The sequence below is a fragment of the Nanorana parkeri genome, unplaced genomic scaffold (assembly GCF_000935625.1).
Source record: "Nanorana parkeri isolate BGI_ZX_2015 unplaced genomic scaffold, ASM93562v1 scaffold350, whole genome shotgun sequence".
NCBI classification, from domain to species: domain Eukaryota; kingdom Metazoa; phylum Chordata; class Amphibia; order Anura; family Dicroglossidae; genus Nanorana; species Nanorana parkeri.
In genome coordinates this window covers 507,108-525,064 of record NW_017306618.1, presented here as the reverse complement: position 1 = coordinate 525,064, position 17,957 = coordinate 507,108, and the positions used below count along the sequence as shown (strand labels likewise).

The 17,957-nt window shown below is 41.6% G+C and overlaps 1 protein-coding gene across 1 annotated transcript in view; it reads left to right on the top strand.

The window, feature by feature from the left end:
• The window catches only part of FAT3 (FAT atypical cadherin 3), a 452,567-nt gene that overhangs the window by 280,006 nt on the left and 154,604 nt on the right, over positions 1–17,957 (top strand). Inside the window, exons 5-6 of the mRNA XM_018558632.1 lie at positions 9,529–9,843; positions 12,132–12,342. Of these exons, the coding sequence (XP_018414134.1) occupies positions 9,529–9,843; positions 12,132–12,342 (526 nt within the window). The remainder of the gene's footprint in view (positions 1–9,528; positions 9,844–12,131; positions 12,343–17,957) is intronic.

Below are 17,957 nucleotides of genomic sequence, written 5' to 3'. Positions count from 1 at the left end.
TTGCTAAACTCCTGTGAGACCTCAGTGGAAAAATGTGAACCGGGGCTCATCCACATTCCTTTGTTATTGAAGGGAAGCTGCAACGTGTTTTCAGTGACTACATATTTTGAGTTATTATTGCAATATTTACTAGAAAGTTATTTATAACATGACTTCCACAGTGCTTGCCATTCTGGGATTTCCCGTATGCTCTTTCACATGCATATTGTCAATTCTCCCTCTGCTGGCGATCTGCGTTTGTACAGAAGTGCAGAAAAGACTGCTGAGAGAAGAGATGGCTTATCAACAGATTGTATTGTTTTCAACCCATCACACCTGACTGGTAGACTTGCACTGAAAAAGAGCAATGGTAAAGCCCAGATGGGGCCTGTGTCAAAGAACGTTGGGCTTGTGTCAATGGGCATCCATTTCAGATTTGTCTTGGATCATGCAGAATTCTTTGGCTCGCATTTGATCTCATTTCGACATGCATTTGACCTGTTTCACTCGAGTTTTGCATTCCCAACAGCTCATCTACGCATGATTGCCCTGATAAATACATATACAACATACACATGTGGAGAATAATTTTTTTTACTCGAGACCAAACTTTTCTTTGGAGTCATGGGACCCTTTAAAAGTATGTATATTCTCAGGGCACACCAATCTAAAAACAAAAATGTAAAAAATAGTGTATGGTCCTTTAAAAATCAATACCAGACCCTTATAATATATGTCACATTTTAGGGAGGGACCCCATGGAAAAACACCAAAAAAAGGGGTTCTCAACAATACATCGAGAGTGCACTCCTTTCACATCAGAAGCCTGCCTGCACTATGGAGAAAATGACACTATGTGACAATATTGGGACACCCCTGAGGACATCAGAAGGCACCACATGGTGCCAAAGCATCCTGGCTGAGACAGGATTCTCTAGATTGTGCACATACTCATCTAGGCCATCATTTTCCATTTACTTGCTTTTCAGGACTGGATTTCCATCACTGGAGCCTGTAGGCACACAACCTTTGTCACCCAAGGTAACCTCACATCTGCACAGTACAGTTTTTTTTTAAATTGTCTGGCCTTCAGCTTGGCAAGCAAAATAAATACATGAATTTGACTTAGTATTAGCCTCATGTGGTTCTATGTACAGCAGAGCTCAGAATGGGGAAGGGAGAAACAACACAAGGAGCCATTTAGGCATGCTGCAGTGCTCATGAGCTGACAAGAGACCTGCTGATAGGGGGATAGATCACAGTGGCAGAAAATGAGCACTTCAGTCATCTGCTTCTCCTTTTTTTGCCCAATTAGAGCTTGAGGGAGGGACAAGATCTGTGAATGTTAGGTAATTGCAGCAGAGAAAAATCAGGTATCCTGCTCTGCCAGTCAGGGTTGCAGAGTTAGAGTGCTTTGTAATCTCATAACTTTTTGGGGGCTTTAACTGTTTGTCTGGAGTTTAGCTTTAACTGTTTTACCAGCCAAGGGATAGGTAATTCAGTATAACTTTGCCAGCAACACCCGTTCCTGTATACTCCAACCAGACAACACAGCCAGTTCCTGTATAATCCAACCAGACAGCAACACCAGTTCCTGTATGCTCCAACCAGATAGCACACCCAGTTCCTGTATAACCCGACCAGATAGCACAACCTGTATACTCCAACCAGACAGCACAGCCAGTTCCTGTATGCTCCAACCAGACAGCACAGTCAGTTCCTGTGTACTCCAACCAGACAGCACAGTCAGTTCCTGTGTACTCCAACCTGACAGCACAGCCAGTTCATGTATACTCCAACCAGACAGCACAGCTAGTTCTGCAGGTTGACCTACCTGCAGACCACATTGCAGTTATGAAATGCTACCTTGTCCCAAACCCTCACCAGCCTGCCATTTGACAAACTAGTAGCAGCAAATAAGTCCTTGCTGTGCTCCCTCCACCTCTGTAAGCATATGGTGTGTGTGTGTGTGAGAGAGAGAGAGAGAGAGGGGGGGGGGGGGTATAAAAGACACAAATTAACAGAGCTTCATGTGGATTAATACATAATTAAATGTATATGTTAAATGCAAGGATTGTAAGATTGGCAAATACTTGAATGTGGATTGGTATCAGCCACTTGAAGTCCCTGTACAGCAGAGCTAAAACTGGGGAAGGGAGAAGCAGCATAAGTACCTTTTAGTATGGCTTGTTATTGGTCTTTTGTATTCCATGTACAGCAAAGCTCAAACTGAGGGAGGGAGAAGCAGCACAAGTACCTTAGTGTGACTTGGGGGATGAGACAAGAATGCCCCCCAAAAACGTAAGTGCAAGACAGCAGAGGCCCCCACGTGGAAGAGATGAAATGATTGTGTTTCTTCAATTTAGACTTTTATTCCATGAAACACACACATAACTATCACAGTCTCAATGTGTTTTGTGGCTCTAAGATGGCCACTTCTTCTGTCCAGTCACAGGCTGAGGGCAGGATTAGACCTATAAGTGTTACTTAAAGGGGTTCTAAACTTTCCGTTTGTTTTGCCTATATCTACTGCTATCAAGCAGTAGATATAGGCAAACAGTTTAAAAAAAAAAAAAGCGATTTTAACAGTGGTTTAAACTTACCTTGTTTTCGCTGCGCGCTCCCGCCCGATAATCCGAAACTTTTCGGGCAGCTGCAAAGCATCTTGGGGCGGGCGCATGCGCAGTTCGGATTCTCGGCCAGGAGACGAGCAGAGACGCAAGGTAAGTCTATGGACGCGTGCACCCGCATGCAGACAACGTGGGATCAGAAGTGCCAGCAAGCAGAGAGGAGTCAGCGCTGGATCTGAGAGCCGCCGCACCGCTGGAGGGACAGGAAAGAAGAGGAAGATCCGATTAAGAGACATAATTTAAGGTAAGTGCTGACATTAACATTGGGGGAGGGGGAAAAAATTATCCTTTAATGTCACTTTAACTGTAGCAGAGAAATATCAGGTATACAAGGATATGTTGTGGGGCAGAGTTGAGAAAATCTTACACATAGATTGACAGAATCACAAATCGCTTGGCAGGTAAAACAGCCGCCTTGTATGTATTTTATTTGTTGCTTCCTGACCTTCCTTCATGTAATATAGCTATAATCGCACACTACATAACATGTAGTCATATTCTATCTGAGCAGCAATCTTTTCTTTATTCGTCTTCCACAGAATTAAAGTTTAAGTCTATTACCCGAGAACTAAAACCGCATTAAATCTCTGTGACCGGCCAAATAATGTTTTTTTATTACATTCTGCCCCCTCACGTCTCCATTGATTTTCAGCCATGCTGCGGGGTGTTCATGTAAGATTATAGCGGCAGCAGCTTTCTCAGCATTAGCATTACAGCGGGAGGGATGATACAATGCAAAATTGTGCTTTTGGTTATAGCTTGATGGAACCGAAGCTCCAGTGGGAGGGATGGTGCTGCTGCGGAGAACTACCGAGTTGATAAACAGCAGAGCAATCAATTTGTAATAATCAAAATTACCTGACTCAACAGCGTGGAAAGCTGCCATCTCATCTCAGTACAACTTCACTAGATCTTCTCGCCGAAAGGAATTGTCAGGACAAAGAGATCGGAGAGCGTGATAAATCTCAGCCAAGGCAACGGCGGAGGTGTCCTTTTTAAAGGAAAACTGCACGAAGATGATTTATTAAAGTGGAACTATAATGGTTGAGGCGTAAATATAGATTCAATGTTTCTCTTTTTTTTTTTTTTTAACTGTGTGTGTATATCAAAAAAGATTGCTTGGATTTATACCCAAAACTAAAATATTACATATGCATTGCAAAAGACAATGGTGAATGTAGTTTGCTTCTCTTTTTTTTCTTTGTGCAAAGTACTTTGAGTGATTTCCACTCATCCTCATACTTAGTGCCGACCTCTGACAGAAGAAACTGTCAGAGGTCGGCTCTATCGATCGTGAAGTGAGCAGAAACATGCACCGATCTGCTCACTTCCTGATCGCCTCTGCTTGTCTCGACTGTCAGTCACCGCTCCCCGCAGGGATTCCCCCCCTCTCCGATTCTCTAGCACTGAGTGAAGGAGCAAATCAGGGAGGGGCGGGTACAGCTGGCTCTGCCTCTAAATAGGTAGAGCCAGCTGTCACTCACGCAGCTAGGTGGATCTCGACAGTATTGTCGGGATCCGTCCCGGCTCTAGCGCTCTCAGTATATAGCCAGCAATAGTCGGCTATATACCGAGCTTTGGGTCACGGGAGGAGGTTAGAATATGTCCTCCCGTGACCTTAAAGAGAACTATGGGGAAACACTTACCCCATAGTTCTCTTGTAAGTTCCTTTAAGTCTGTGGTACTCAACTGGTGGGTTGTGACCCAAAAGTGGGTCATGACCCTATGTTCAGTGGGTCGCAGCATGCCTTCCACTGCACTAGGTGAGAGGCTCCTCAGCCTACCCAATAGCGCAGCACTGTCAGTTCTCGTGCCGAGCAGCCATTAAAAGCAAGCTGCCCTGTGCTGGAGGTGGGGTAGGCTGGAGGTATGGCCCCAAGGGAGCTCCATCCATATGTGCATTGCTTACAGCTTCCTTGCGTGACCGGAGTGACGTCACCTTCCTGCTTCCGACACCTCTACAGGGAGTGCAAGGGAGCTGTAGAAGCAATGCACGTCTGGATGCAGCTCCGTCACAGCACAGCAGCCCACACTGAACCCCTAAAAAAAATTGGGAGTCTATATGTGTGTGTGAGAATGTCTGTGAGTGTGTGAGATTGTGTCTGTGGTAGTTTGGAATTAAAACACTGGCAGACACACACAACAACGCAATCACACCTACTGTTTTCTGATGTGGGAAGTGCTTTGCAACTCATTTGAATGGCACCCCAAACACACCTCACGCCCACAGTTTGATCGCTTGCACCAGAACATGTGGTACTACTATGCTGTGTGTTCCAGTGAGCTGCGACATCGGTTGCGACTTAATGACCAAGGACAAATTTGGGTCCTGAGGTTAAATAGGTTGAGCACCACTGCTTTAAGAGATATTAGAGTCAAAAGATTTTTAAGTTATTTCCTATGCTGATGAAATCACTTACAATGAATGCTTCTCCTTGATGTTTAAAGGTTTTAGTTTCCTGCAGAATCAGCTGGTCCCCTGAGCTTGGGCCCTGATATCTTGTTTTAGACTCCTTTACCTTGGAGGGCCCTATGGAGCCACCCTTGTGTGTGCCAGTATGCTGTGTGCACAGCAAGGCAAGCTGTTTCCCTGCTCCTCCCTTCTCCAAGCTAGTAGATAGATGGCTGCTGGGATCTGCTCTGTCCCTTGTGATCGTGTACTAGACAGGAAGTTCAGGGAAGCCGAGCTAAAAGAGTTGGAGTTGTTTGGAAGCAACGGTAACTGCTTATGTGAAGTTATTAAGAAATACTTTGCTTTGCTTTGCCTGGATTCATAATTTGAAAACGTTTGAGAGCTTAGATTTATATAAACAAGCACTTTTGGGGGCTGAGCAGAGTCCCCTTCATCAGGCTCAGCTGAGCCTGATAAAGGGGACCCTGCACGGCCCCAAAAGCGCTTGTTCTGATGACATAACTTTTCATTAAGCGAACACTTTGGATTTCAAATTCTTTTTTGGTGTGCTGGTGACATCTATCTACAAACATTGTCTGGTGGCGCCTTCCGCAATCAATACAAGCCCCCCCATGACTGGGAATCTCTGGTAAGGAGTGCGACAAGGCAACTCTGCATTTGTTCTTGGCTCTATATGAACACAATACAACAAAATTACATTTAATATAGAAATTATTAAATGTTACCCATGATAACTTTTTCTTTTTAACTTAATGTTTTGCACCTTTTTATTATGATTTATTGGGCAGCCAAAGGACCACACAACTTACCTTTTCGTCTCTTTCCTTATGGGGACAGGCAGTGTCTGATGTCACACACAGCGGGGAATGTCTTCCCCATATGTGTACACTCCAATCAGCTGCTGTGCTGACATCAAGGCTCCTGCTGGTAGCCGCTGTCAATCAACCCAGAGAGGCTTAACAGGAGGCGTGTTGCTGATCCAATTATGGGACATACAGGCACACCGTGCTGGGGAACATGGTTATACAAATTGACCATGCCAGCATGGATCTGCTTCCGTACTTGGCATGGTCAGATTGAAGAATGGCAGAAGGGAAATTGGTAGGATCACCAGGTATTTCTAAACAATTAAAGAACAAAAACAATACAGGATAGAGTAACCAAAAACAAATTGAAAAACCGACACATATATTTCATAAACATTTTGGATGTGAAATACAATTTAAGGTTTCTTTAGAGTTTTGTGTTACTGTAACATTCAGCAATTCATGATGCCATTTATTTAGACTTGCACCCTAACAGATGAGTACAGCAATAGCCAAGGGACCCGTGCTGTGATGCACAACAGTGCACATGATCTATGTTGTAGTCTGCTTTTGTTGTGGCTTTTGATCTATTAGTGTGTGTTGATACCCCATGCAAAATGAATGGCCTACCTTAACGCAACTCAGGTCAACCTATGACATACCGCTTTTTAACAAGTGTGCAGTATGCACTGCAATAGACTGCAAAGCTCTGAAGGGGGTCTCAATTCTTACCTTAAGAATCCTTCCAATGTAAGCACTTTCTAACAGGTTGACAATTCAAACCCACACATTTGCATCATCACCCTGCTGTGCATGCTCAGACAGTGGGGCTACAGAATGTGCTGCCAATGCACAATGTGCCTGTAGTTGACACACGCTAGTTGGGCCATTGGCTCCGTCCATACCTACAGTGCTACAGTAACATGCTCATATGGCAGCCAAGAAGTATGACAATGCAGTCCATGACAATGCAGCGACTTGCATTGCACAGGCTTCCCCCCAGCCACAGCCCCAGAAAATGCAGGCATGGAACCCCTGTCACAGCCCTGGCACTGAAGACACTGATACTGTGATATAGTGGACATATTACAATTTAAACTCCTCTAAAAACTGGATACAAAAACTTTTTGGGGGAGGAATGTCCCTTTAAAGTCCAACTCCAGGTTCGCTAGGTCCCCCCAATGGAGAACCCACCCCTTTCCCTGCTCCCTTAGAGTACTTAGAATTTTTTGCATATGTAGTACCTTTTTAATATAAGCAAAAGAAGGTTAGGACAGCCCCAGCATGGCCAGAAAAGTAGTGGGTGGCAGCTGGGAACAGAGGAGAGGATGATGCGACGTTTAGCACTGCAGGGTAGGTTTTTTTGGGGTTTTTTTTAACCAGGACGGGGGGCAAGTGGAGGGATATTGGTTAAAAAACTAAATATTTGCATTCTGCTTTAAGTGCAAGTCACTTGGTAAATATTTTTTTTCCGTATGCCAGCAGAAATTCCATCATTTTAGAAGCATTGATTCAGTATGAACCCTGTTGTGTGCTGGGAGAACAAATTTTCTTTCCATAGCTCTTTATCCTATTTTATAACCAGATTGTCCTTCTCTATTACCTGTCCTGGCACGCTTGTGCTAATCAGCCTTCGGCTAATTGCATTTAGTTGTATCGTCTGCTGGCTTCTTACTATAACAAATAATTGGCAGTCGTTGGCGAATACGTAGGCAAAGTAATCAGATGTAATGCCTTTCTTTTTCTGCACTTAGATTATTCGGCTCATTAAAGGGATGCCAAGAAAATTAGTTCTAATGGCTTCCTGACATCGATTTAAAAGCAGGATGAGCGACGAGATGTTACCAGTAAATAAACCTCTTTAGGCTGGCTGTTTTTTACACATATTTTAGTAGGAACTGAGGAAACCAGTCGGACTTGGCTAATTCATTGCACCCTTATATATTTGGATTTTTCCAACCAAACTGACTTGGCTTCTGGAGTCAGCCAGCTAAGGGTTATCCAGTTGGACCAAACACGATGATGATCAGGTTCTCTTTAATGCTTGTTGAGCTAGTTAAAGCTGTGAAAGTGATAAGAGAGAGAATACACACATATGTGGCCTTCATGTGACTTAATCTACCTTTGAAATAGTGGATATCTAAATTATTATATTTTTTCGTTACTTTGATGGTCACAAGTGTATCATAAAACAACCTTATCTGTCTGATAAGCAGACAACAGAAGGGACACTTGTTTGCTATAAACACAGAGACATTTGTAGGCTGCAAGGCTTGTCCTCCCTCAAAACAAATGCCGAGTGCCAACCCATACAACCTCATGGCTCATACTTGGTGGAGGGTTTATAAAGGTTTTTAAGTCATCCAGGTCATGTGATATCTAGTAGGAGTAAGTAAAAAGAAACTGGAGTGGCTGTATACTCTTGAAAACATTCACTATAATTATATAACCATACAAAACAGAACCACTGACTGGTATAAAGTGCAGATGCCTAGATGTCAATCCATTCTAATAGGGCACCTTCTGATAGTGTTTTTCTGTTGGCCATCAAGGAGATCATCATAGTGATGGGCCAATGGAAATCTGTGAGTTGTGGAAGGAAATAAGCAAACTTTGACAACACCCGAAAGTTCCAGAGCTTTGCCCAACCAAGAATTTGGGTGAAGTGAAGGGGTCTGAAAGCTGTTGCAGGTATCATGCCTGTCCGTTTTGATGGCCAATTAAAGTGACAATGTAAAAGAGTCACTTTAAAATCGTTAAATATAGACCACCTTTAGCTTTGCTTATGGCACGCCTTCGCTGTGACATCATTTTAATAAGCTTATGCCACAACATTTATTTCCGTCCAGAGTTGCATTCATTTTTCACCAAGACCTTGTAGTGATGATGGGGGAGTCTTCTCCAGAACATCCCAAAGATTCTCAATAGGATTAAGGTCTGGACATTGTGGTGGCCAATCCATGTGTGAAAATGATGTATCATGCTCCCTGAACCACTTTTTGACAATCTGAGCCCGATGAATTCTGGCATTGTCATCTTGGAATATACCCAATGTACCATCAGGGAAGAAAAAATCAATTGATGGAAAATCCTGGTCATTCAGTATATTCTGGTAGGCAGCTGAGCTCCTTTTATGGGGACATAATATTGCTGAACCTAGACCTAACCAACTGAAGCAACGCCAGATCATAACTCTTATCCAGTGGAAGACTCTGATCTATGTGCTTAGCTAAATCCAGGTGGTAACCTTTTTTGGTCAGGCAGTGTACATGCATGTGTTACTGCATTTGTATTCTGTTTAGCCAGTCAGCAAGGTCATCTCATTGACCCCTGGTGCAGATGAGTTGTACCTGCCTCTAGACCACTATTTGGACAATGAAAGAACAGCAACATACAAATTAAGTCATCCTCGTTCGCTGCCATTTTTGTAAATTGCACTGTGCAAAGAAATAGAGTCATATTGGCTTTGATTACTGAACCTTTCTCAATGCCAATCTGAGTCCTGTACAGGAAGTTTATAAAATAGAATTATGGCAATTATACGGGCTGTAAGTAAAGCAATGTTGAACTATTGTATCTTGAATACTAACCAGAATAATGGTGCTCTTGCATCTGCTTGAAGTACAGCTTTACTGTAAATTAACTGTTTTATAATATTTAAATATAACCTCATCTAATCAGAAATGTAATTTTTCCTCAGGTGACAGTCAGTGATGGAGGTCCTTCACCCAAACAGTCCACAGCCTGGGTCATCGTTCATGTTCTGGATGAAAACGATAACAAGCCTCAGTTTCCAGAGAAAGTCTATCAAATCAAGCTTCCCGAGAGAGATCGGAAAAAACGGGGTGAACCCATTTACAGAGCCTTTGCGCTCGACAAAGACGAGGGCCCCAACGCAGAGATTTCCTACAGCATAGTAGATGGGAATGAGGATGGAAAGTTCTTTATTGACCCTAAAACAGGCATGGTGTCTTCAAGAAAGCAGTTTTCAGCAGGGAGTTATGACATCCTAACAGTAAGAATTCATTATCCATTCATTTCACGTTGTTTAACAGTGAGGCAAGGAGGTTATTTACAAGGCTAATGCAAAATCAAAACACTTCACTACCTACTTGTATTTTAAATTTGCAAGTGCAAGCGGCCAATTCCCCCGGGATCCTGAAAGGCTAGAACAGCGTGCTGGCATAAATGATACATTTGTCTTTAATTCAAAACAGATCTGCCGAACACTACGCTCAACAGCTTAGACGGCGAAGAACCAGAAATAGATCTTTTAAAATTCATTGGAACCGCCGAGTTTAATTTAAAGTCTCAGCGCTCTGTCCACACATTATCACCATTATTTATTAAATAATAGATGGCTTTGCTTCTTAATAGAATGGATTCTGTAGGAATATTTGAAGGTATAGGTTGGGGTTATGGAAAAAAAATGCATTTTCAAACTTCCTTGATTGAAACTTAGAAAAAAAGAGGGTTTTAGGATTTTCCTGTAAATGTGACATGGATAAAATTAATTGTAATAAGGTTACTCTAAAAAAGAAACATTTTACAAATAAATCAACATATAGTGCTGACCAGGAGAAAAAAACAACCTAATATCAAATTAGGAAAATACTCTGTAATGACGTGACCCCGACTTTTATGTTGTACTAAAAATATGGGTAAGAATAAATGTTTTATAACATAGGGAAACTTTTTTTTTTTTTACATTTATGGTACTTTTTTCATTATAAAGTAAAAACAAATAACCCCCCGTGGGGTCACAAAACAAAGCTCTATCTGTCCCCAAAATGTTTTAACATATATTGCAAGGCTATAGTCCGGTCATGCTGACTGGTGAAATTTTTGACTGACTGGTGAGACACCGCCAAATTTTTCAAGCCCTGTATATATACATACACATATATACATACACATATATACAGTATACACACACTGTATATATTAGAGTGCAGCATTTATTATTTTTAAGCATATTTGGGTTTCATTACTGTAATTAAAATATACTGATATTTACTGCCAGATGAATGAATTGAGAATTATAATTGGCCTGATTGTTCTTTTTTTCTGACTAAGGTTTTTGCTTTGTTATTTCAATATACTTAGAGATTAATGAATACAAATTTAACCCAAACAATATTTATTACTCAAGCAGCTATAAAATCTATTAAAAAAATGTTAATTGTGTATTAGATAAGGTTATGATATTGTTTGAGTATGATAGTTTATGTAGCTCTTATTTATTCTGTTAAAAAGATGACCGCTTGAACACATTTTTTGCATTGTGCTGCATGCCTACAGTATATATTTCCTCAATGCACACCAACACACTAGTATGGTGTGAACAAGGCACATAGACAGCAATTGTTTTTGCTGTGTCCTTCTGTTCAGTCTGCATTGATGAACCAAGATCAACACAGCTGAAAGCACCTGGTGTGAATGAGTACTTAAAGTGACACTAAACTCAGGAGTTAAATCTTAAAATGCATTCAAGTACCTTAACTATTAACAAAAATGTATCTTATTTGTGTATCACTTGGAGCAGTGACTACTTTACAACACACACAGGGACCATGGGGAACAAAAGTAGCCACCCTCCAGAAGGAAGGACAGTGTCAGCACCAATTCAGAGATGATTTGAGGATCTACAGCCGAGTGATACACAAATAAGATTAATTTATGTTAATAGTTAAGGTACTTGAATCAATTTTTAAGATTTAGCTCCTGAGTTTAGTATATGGAGTATTATGATGAGATATGGACAGCACATACTACTACAACTGCTGCTATTAGGTTTTTTTGAACACAGTATTCATATTTTGTATACTTGATTTGTCAGAATTTAGCTTCTAGGGGAAGCATTGATGTGTAGGCCAGATAGTGAAGTCAACTTCTCTGCTGAGTGACGACTGTAAGAAGATAGAAGACAAGATGAGTGTGTGGTGTTCCGTTAGACTTTGTGTATATGGGCAAAAAAAAAATAGTTTCATACAAAATAGCAGCAATTTTGACAAATTCAGCTGCAGGCTGGAATTTCTTTAAGGTATCTACTGAGGATCTATTTAGGGTACATACCTGCATGTCTTGGCTCCTATCAGGGAATCATTCAGCAATTTGATTGTGTGCTAATGTCTGACTATTGTCTTGGTGTCAGCAGTTGGTGAGCTAGACAGGTTTTGCTCAGTGAAGTCTTATTGTCTAACCTATCAATAAACTGTAAGACTTTTCCATTTCCAATACAGTTAAACAGGAGGTGTCTGTAATGAACAATGTTAAAAAATAGTGCAAATGTGTTTCTTGCAGATAAAAGCCGTAGATAATGGCCGCCCACAAAAGTCTTCTACTGCCCGTCTGCATATTGAATGGATTAAGAAACCTTCACCGTCAGCAACCCCTCTCACCTTTGACGAACCGTTTTACAATTTCACCATCATGGAAAGTGACAAGGTGACAGAAATTGTTGGTGTGGTCACCGTGCAGCCTTCAAATATACCTTTGTGGTTTGATGTAGAAGGTAAGATGATCACTTAGGGGGGAAAAATTAAAGTTTGGTCATGTTTTATTGGTTCAGGTAATTGGCTGCAACTTGAACACATCTCTCACATCATAATATTAAAGTTCTGTCATGTTCTTGTGTACTCAGTGATCAATGACATGCTTGCAGCAGCTGAAGAGAGGAAAAAAGGGCAATACACTAGACAATAGGGACTGAGCGTGAATCTAAAGGCCATAGCTATCTAAATGTGATAGTTTAAGTTTGTGTGGGCAATAGGTAATTTGTTCCTGGCCAGCGTGAATTTTGCATTTTTGTTTACTATCCAGTAGAGTGTGACTGATATTGAAATGCATTGTTCAGCTCTCTCATTTGCTCTCGTGTGGATAAAATCCTAGGATTAAATAGTAAATGCACTTGGGACACAGGAAGCTCGCATGAAAAGACAGCAGGTTCCACAGCTTTTTCTGTTGAGGTCATAGAGACCTATAAGGATTGGGGACTGTTTCCAGGCACAGTGCTGATGTGCTGATCCCAGCTCATTGCTGGGATCACCACATGTTTAATGTTTAATTTTTAACATTGTTTTTTGCACATCTTCATTCAAATCAGATGGTGGGGCAGCAGGGTTGGCTTTATTTTTTTACATTTTATTTAATTTTTTTACCACCTATTTTTTTTACTTTACTTTTTCTATCACAAAGGGGATAACAAGTCCCTATGTGACAACATTTGGAGGTGACAGGTCTATTAGACCTCTGCTGTCTCTCTTGCTCTCCAATATAGGAGACCACGCACAGGAGTGTGCTTGATCTAATGTGTAACCAGCACTTTAGCTGGCTTCTGACAGCTCTTTGAGCACAGCGCTTCCTGCTTCATTCATCACAGACCAGATCAGGGAATGGCCGTTCCTTGGTCTCCTCCAGCTCTCCACCCTGACACCCTCTGTCATGATCCCAGGAGCTCCAGAGGAGCAGGGGACCCTAAAACCCTTGAAGGAGGGTGAGGAGGGGGGCGTCACAATCCCTGGCTGGTACAAGTGATCTAGGTAGCTGTACAGCTTCAAGATCACTTGTAGTGGATAAGCGGGCCCTGCCTGATGTCACTAGTAGCTATTTCTGCCAGTGGTCCTACGGTAGCAATCTATGACTAAAGCGAAGGTGAGGTCTGCACTAGGTTATGGCTGGCAGATGATGCACCGGTCTTGGAGTGCAGGTCGGCAGAGTGCATGACCAAGTTCAGGTTCATACAGAACTGCCACTCGGTCTATATCCGGACCTCAGTGAATCATTTAGGGACCCCTGCCATAGATCAACTTTATAAATAGTGACAACAGTGTATCATGCCTGCACAATTTGTTTCTAACATAGGAACATATAGCTGTGTGACAATGCAGGCGCACAGTTAGTAGAAAGTTGTCACCCCTTAACAGGACATTCCTAAACAAGGACCATCATGAAAGGATTACCAAGTATTATTCTAATGTAATCTGAAGATTTAAAAAGATTGAAGGCAACATTTAAAATGACTAACTTGGTAAAGCTTTTATAAGTTTAGTGAATGGGCTTGGATCTACGTTACTCTGACAGCACACCAAAGCTGCTAAAAAGAGTAAAGAAAATACAATGAAAATTTCTCAATAATAAAGCTGCAGTGTTATAATACTTAAACAACATACATTTATATTACTCTTGAAACTCCAGTTCTTATCAACAATAAAAATTACAAAGTCACACACTGCAGATATCACACAGTTCTACTCAAATTGTGTTCTGCTAATTAAAATGTATGTCTAATGCTTATTAATAGGATGCTGGCCATTTATGTTTGTATTGATGTCTAACTTTACTTAATGTTATTGTTTACTAACTAGTTAAGCAGCCTCCAAAAAGTATTTTGTTTGCTATGCTTCTGCCAATCTCCTAAATCTTTTTGTTCTCTTTCACCTTTCTCTTTCATGTTGTCTCATTTGGTGCACTAATGAATCTTGTTTGACTTACCTCTTTCTCTTCTCCCTGCCTTCGCTTTTTCTGTCTCTTTTCTGCTGACTGCCCTGCTGCAAGGTGGCAAGCTTGCTCGGGAGATGTTCTATATTCTGCAGACAGCTTGTGGGCAGAACTGCACTTCAGAAGGTATTACTGGTGCAAAATACACATATTGTGTCACTGCTACTTTATTCTGATCTGCTTTTATTTTTTTCTCTGAAATGTTTTTTAGGGTAAATTAACAAGAAGCAAACTCTGTGTTTTATTTTCTTCTTGGACATGGCATGTATTGAAGACGTGTTCCTAGTTAGTTACATAAAGGAAACTTATTAACCTCCTGTGACCCAAAGCTCAGTATATCGCGAGCTACAGCTCACACTATACTGAGACTGCCGCAGCCGGGACAGATCCCAACAGTGCTGTTGGAATCCACCCAGTGGCGTGAATTACAGCTGACTTTACCTATCTAGAGGCAGAGCCAGCTGTGCCCGTCCCCAGTGCTCAGTGCTGGAGGATCGGAGAGGGGGAATCCCTGCAGGGAGAGCCGTGACTGACCGTCACCACTCACTGCAGGTAGATGATCGAGAAGTGAGCGAGTGACGGTATGTGTTTGCTCACTTCCCGATCTATGGAGCCGACGTGTGACAGTTTAATTGTCACACATCGGCTCAAACTATGAGGATGAGTGATTTTTACTCACCTCATAGTTCTCCTTTAATATCTGTCTTGCAGTCTGGCTGTTTCAACACTTGTTCAGCCAAACTTCTTGGTTTTTCTGCAGTGTGCAAAACTCCCATTTATACTTATACAGAAAACAAAAATAGCAAGTAATACAGAAAACAAAAAGGATGTTCGTGGCATTTTTGTGCCCTATGCCCGTTATTTAACTTTTCATAGGATTATATGGACAATTGACTTCTGCAAGTGACTCAGAAAACTAGTCAGTCAGGAAAACAGTATGTGAAATAGTTTAACTGGTGGTGAGCATTGTTTTTCCATCAGGTTAGGGAAGGAAGGAATTACCAGCACCCACAGGATGCAAATTAATTGTGTATCTTTATTGAACATGCATTCCATAATCCTGCTGCACTCCTTACTAGGTATCCCTGTCTGCGTGGTTGCTCTAAGTGACCTCGGATGGTGCCGCCAATACTGAAATTTGTTAAAGATGTGAACAGCACACCATGTTGAAGTGAAGAACACGTCTGTTTATTGATGTTTCATATCAAACCAAATAATGTTTCTGGGCCACACAGGGTATTGTCATTTCAAGCCTGATGAAGGGGACCCTGTGTTGCCCAGAAACATTGTTATTTGTTTTTATTGAACATGTGTCACATACATTGATAAAAAAGCCAATGTTTGGGGTTTACGCAGGGCCTCTTCCTCATGGCAATGTCGTCACTATGTCGACCTAAGGAAGGGACCATGTGTGGCTTCAAAACATGTGACGCATGTTCAATAAGGATGCACAAGATATCCGCATCCTGTGAGTGCTGGTGATTCCTTTTGTCCATATCTTGAGAACACATGGCGCCATCTGTGACATCACTTCGACCAACGCTACTTGAAAAGATAGAGGTCTACATCGCCGCAGGCAGTGCAGGTGATAACTACAACACTTGCAGGTCTATTCACAGAAGGGAGAAGGGATTGGAGAAGGCAGGAGAAGTGAACAATCTAGGCCAAAATAGCTGATTTGGAAAAAAGTCCAATTCAGCTCACTTTCCAGTTCAGCTATGTTGTCCTAGATTGTTCACTTCTCCGGCCTTCTCCAAACTCTTCACCCTTTAGTGAATAGACCTGTTGGTTTTCCATCAGAGTCATGGAAAGAGATAATGATCAGGAGGGAATAGAACTCTACTCAGCCATAAAAAAAATGAGTAGACCCTTCCTTAATGAGAACTAGCCAGGGATGGACAGTTGTAAGAATCCAGATTTTCACTTCTAACTGGTATATTGGTGTAAGTTTCCTCTCAGGGTACACGAGTAGGCCTCCCACAGAGGCTGTCCTGTCTAAACTGCTGACAACTTTTTTGGACCAGTGAGAGAGGGTAAAATTTTAAAACAAAACAGAACTTTGAATTTTGCCATATCATAAGTGATCAGTGATGTGCTCAGCCAGGAGCCTTGTTGAGTGCCTTACAGCCAGACAGTGAGCCTACATTTCTTATTTTGAGAAGGAGGGGACACAACTAAATAGCAAATCAAATAGCCACACCTGAGAGCCAAGAATGCTTTTTTAATAAAAATTCAAGAGTGGAAATTGAAAGTATTACAAAGGTCAATTTAAATCTGGTTCTTTTTAAATGTATTGGGTTTTTCCGACTCCTGAAATGGGAGATGAGGCTGTCCAAGCTTTAGTTCACTTGCATTCCAATACAAGTCTACGGGTGTTAAAACCCTAAGGGAATGTGGTGAAATGCAGGTCAGAAGAAGGTCAACTGCAACTCAAATTTACCCTTCAATAAATTCTGAATGATCTCAGAAGTGTCTTAAACCGATGCCAAACTGATGCCATTGACACAGACCCCTAGGCATTTTTGAATGATGGTTGTCTCTTTGCAGAGGTTTCACCCCTTTTTCACCAACTTTATAACCTAATGGTTATGTACTATTGAAGGCAGCAAGCTGTCTGCTGTATATAAGGAGCTGCTATTAGACAATACTGCTTGCAGAGATAGGGGAAAGGCTGCTGCATGTTAGAAAAATCTGTGACCCCTTCTAAAACCCCCTGCAAACTTCCTTTAATTCATGCTGCTGGAAGCCCTCCTGTCCCGCTGCCCTAGGAACAGGCCCAGGATTGCCTTATGCCAAATGCCTTATAGCCCTACTGCTCATGCATTTGTTGCCAAAAGCATTTCTTTTTCTGTAGCTTCTGCCTTTGCTTTTTTGTTCATGTATTTAGAAAAATGTAAGTATCTCAATGTACTTTTCTGAAATAGGATATATTGATATTGCTGTGGAACTGAACTTAAAAAAAGAATTGTTGTAAACAGTTTGGTCAGTCTGTGCAGGAGTGTGGGTAATAGGCAGATTGGATGGTCTTCTAAACAAAAATCCCAAAGTCATATATTTGTGCCTATTCTGTGTTGAAGGGAACCTGTACTTTGCCTATTCGGAGCAAAGAAAAATGTCCTCTGGATAGCAATCACTCTCTGGAGCTTGTTATTACCATCCACTTGCTCTCTCACTGCCAACTGACACCTCCCAAAGGCTCAGTGCTTCCAGTTTTGGCAGACCATGGGTTTCTTTCATTTTCCTCTCACAATGCAGTGTTGAGTTCCTTAGGAGATGGTACTTTATGGGCTCTGACTCATAATTATGTTTTTGGGGGTGGAGGGTCTCCAGTGGATAAAAAGGGTTTCAACTGAGCAAGTAGAAAGAGCGGAGAATGCCTGCTATCCAGGAGAACCTGTTAATTCATCCTAAAACAAATAGGTTAGCTTTAACATTATTATGAGTGTAATACATATGCCAGCCCTTACCATGGACAGCCATGGCTTACTGAAGGGTAGGGAGGCAGGCTAGACACATACAGCTTTTTTTTTTTTCATTTTTCCTAATGTGTGGTGAGCCATTTGCTTTGATTTGCCACCTGCTTATGGTTGTACTAAAACATTTCTCACCAAAGATGAAGCTCCTATTATA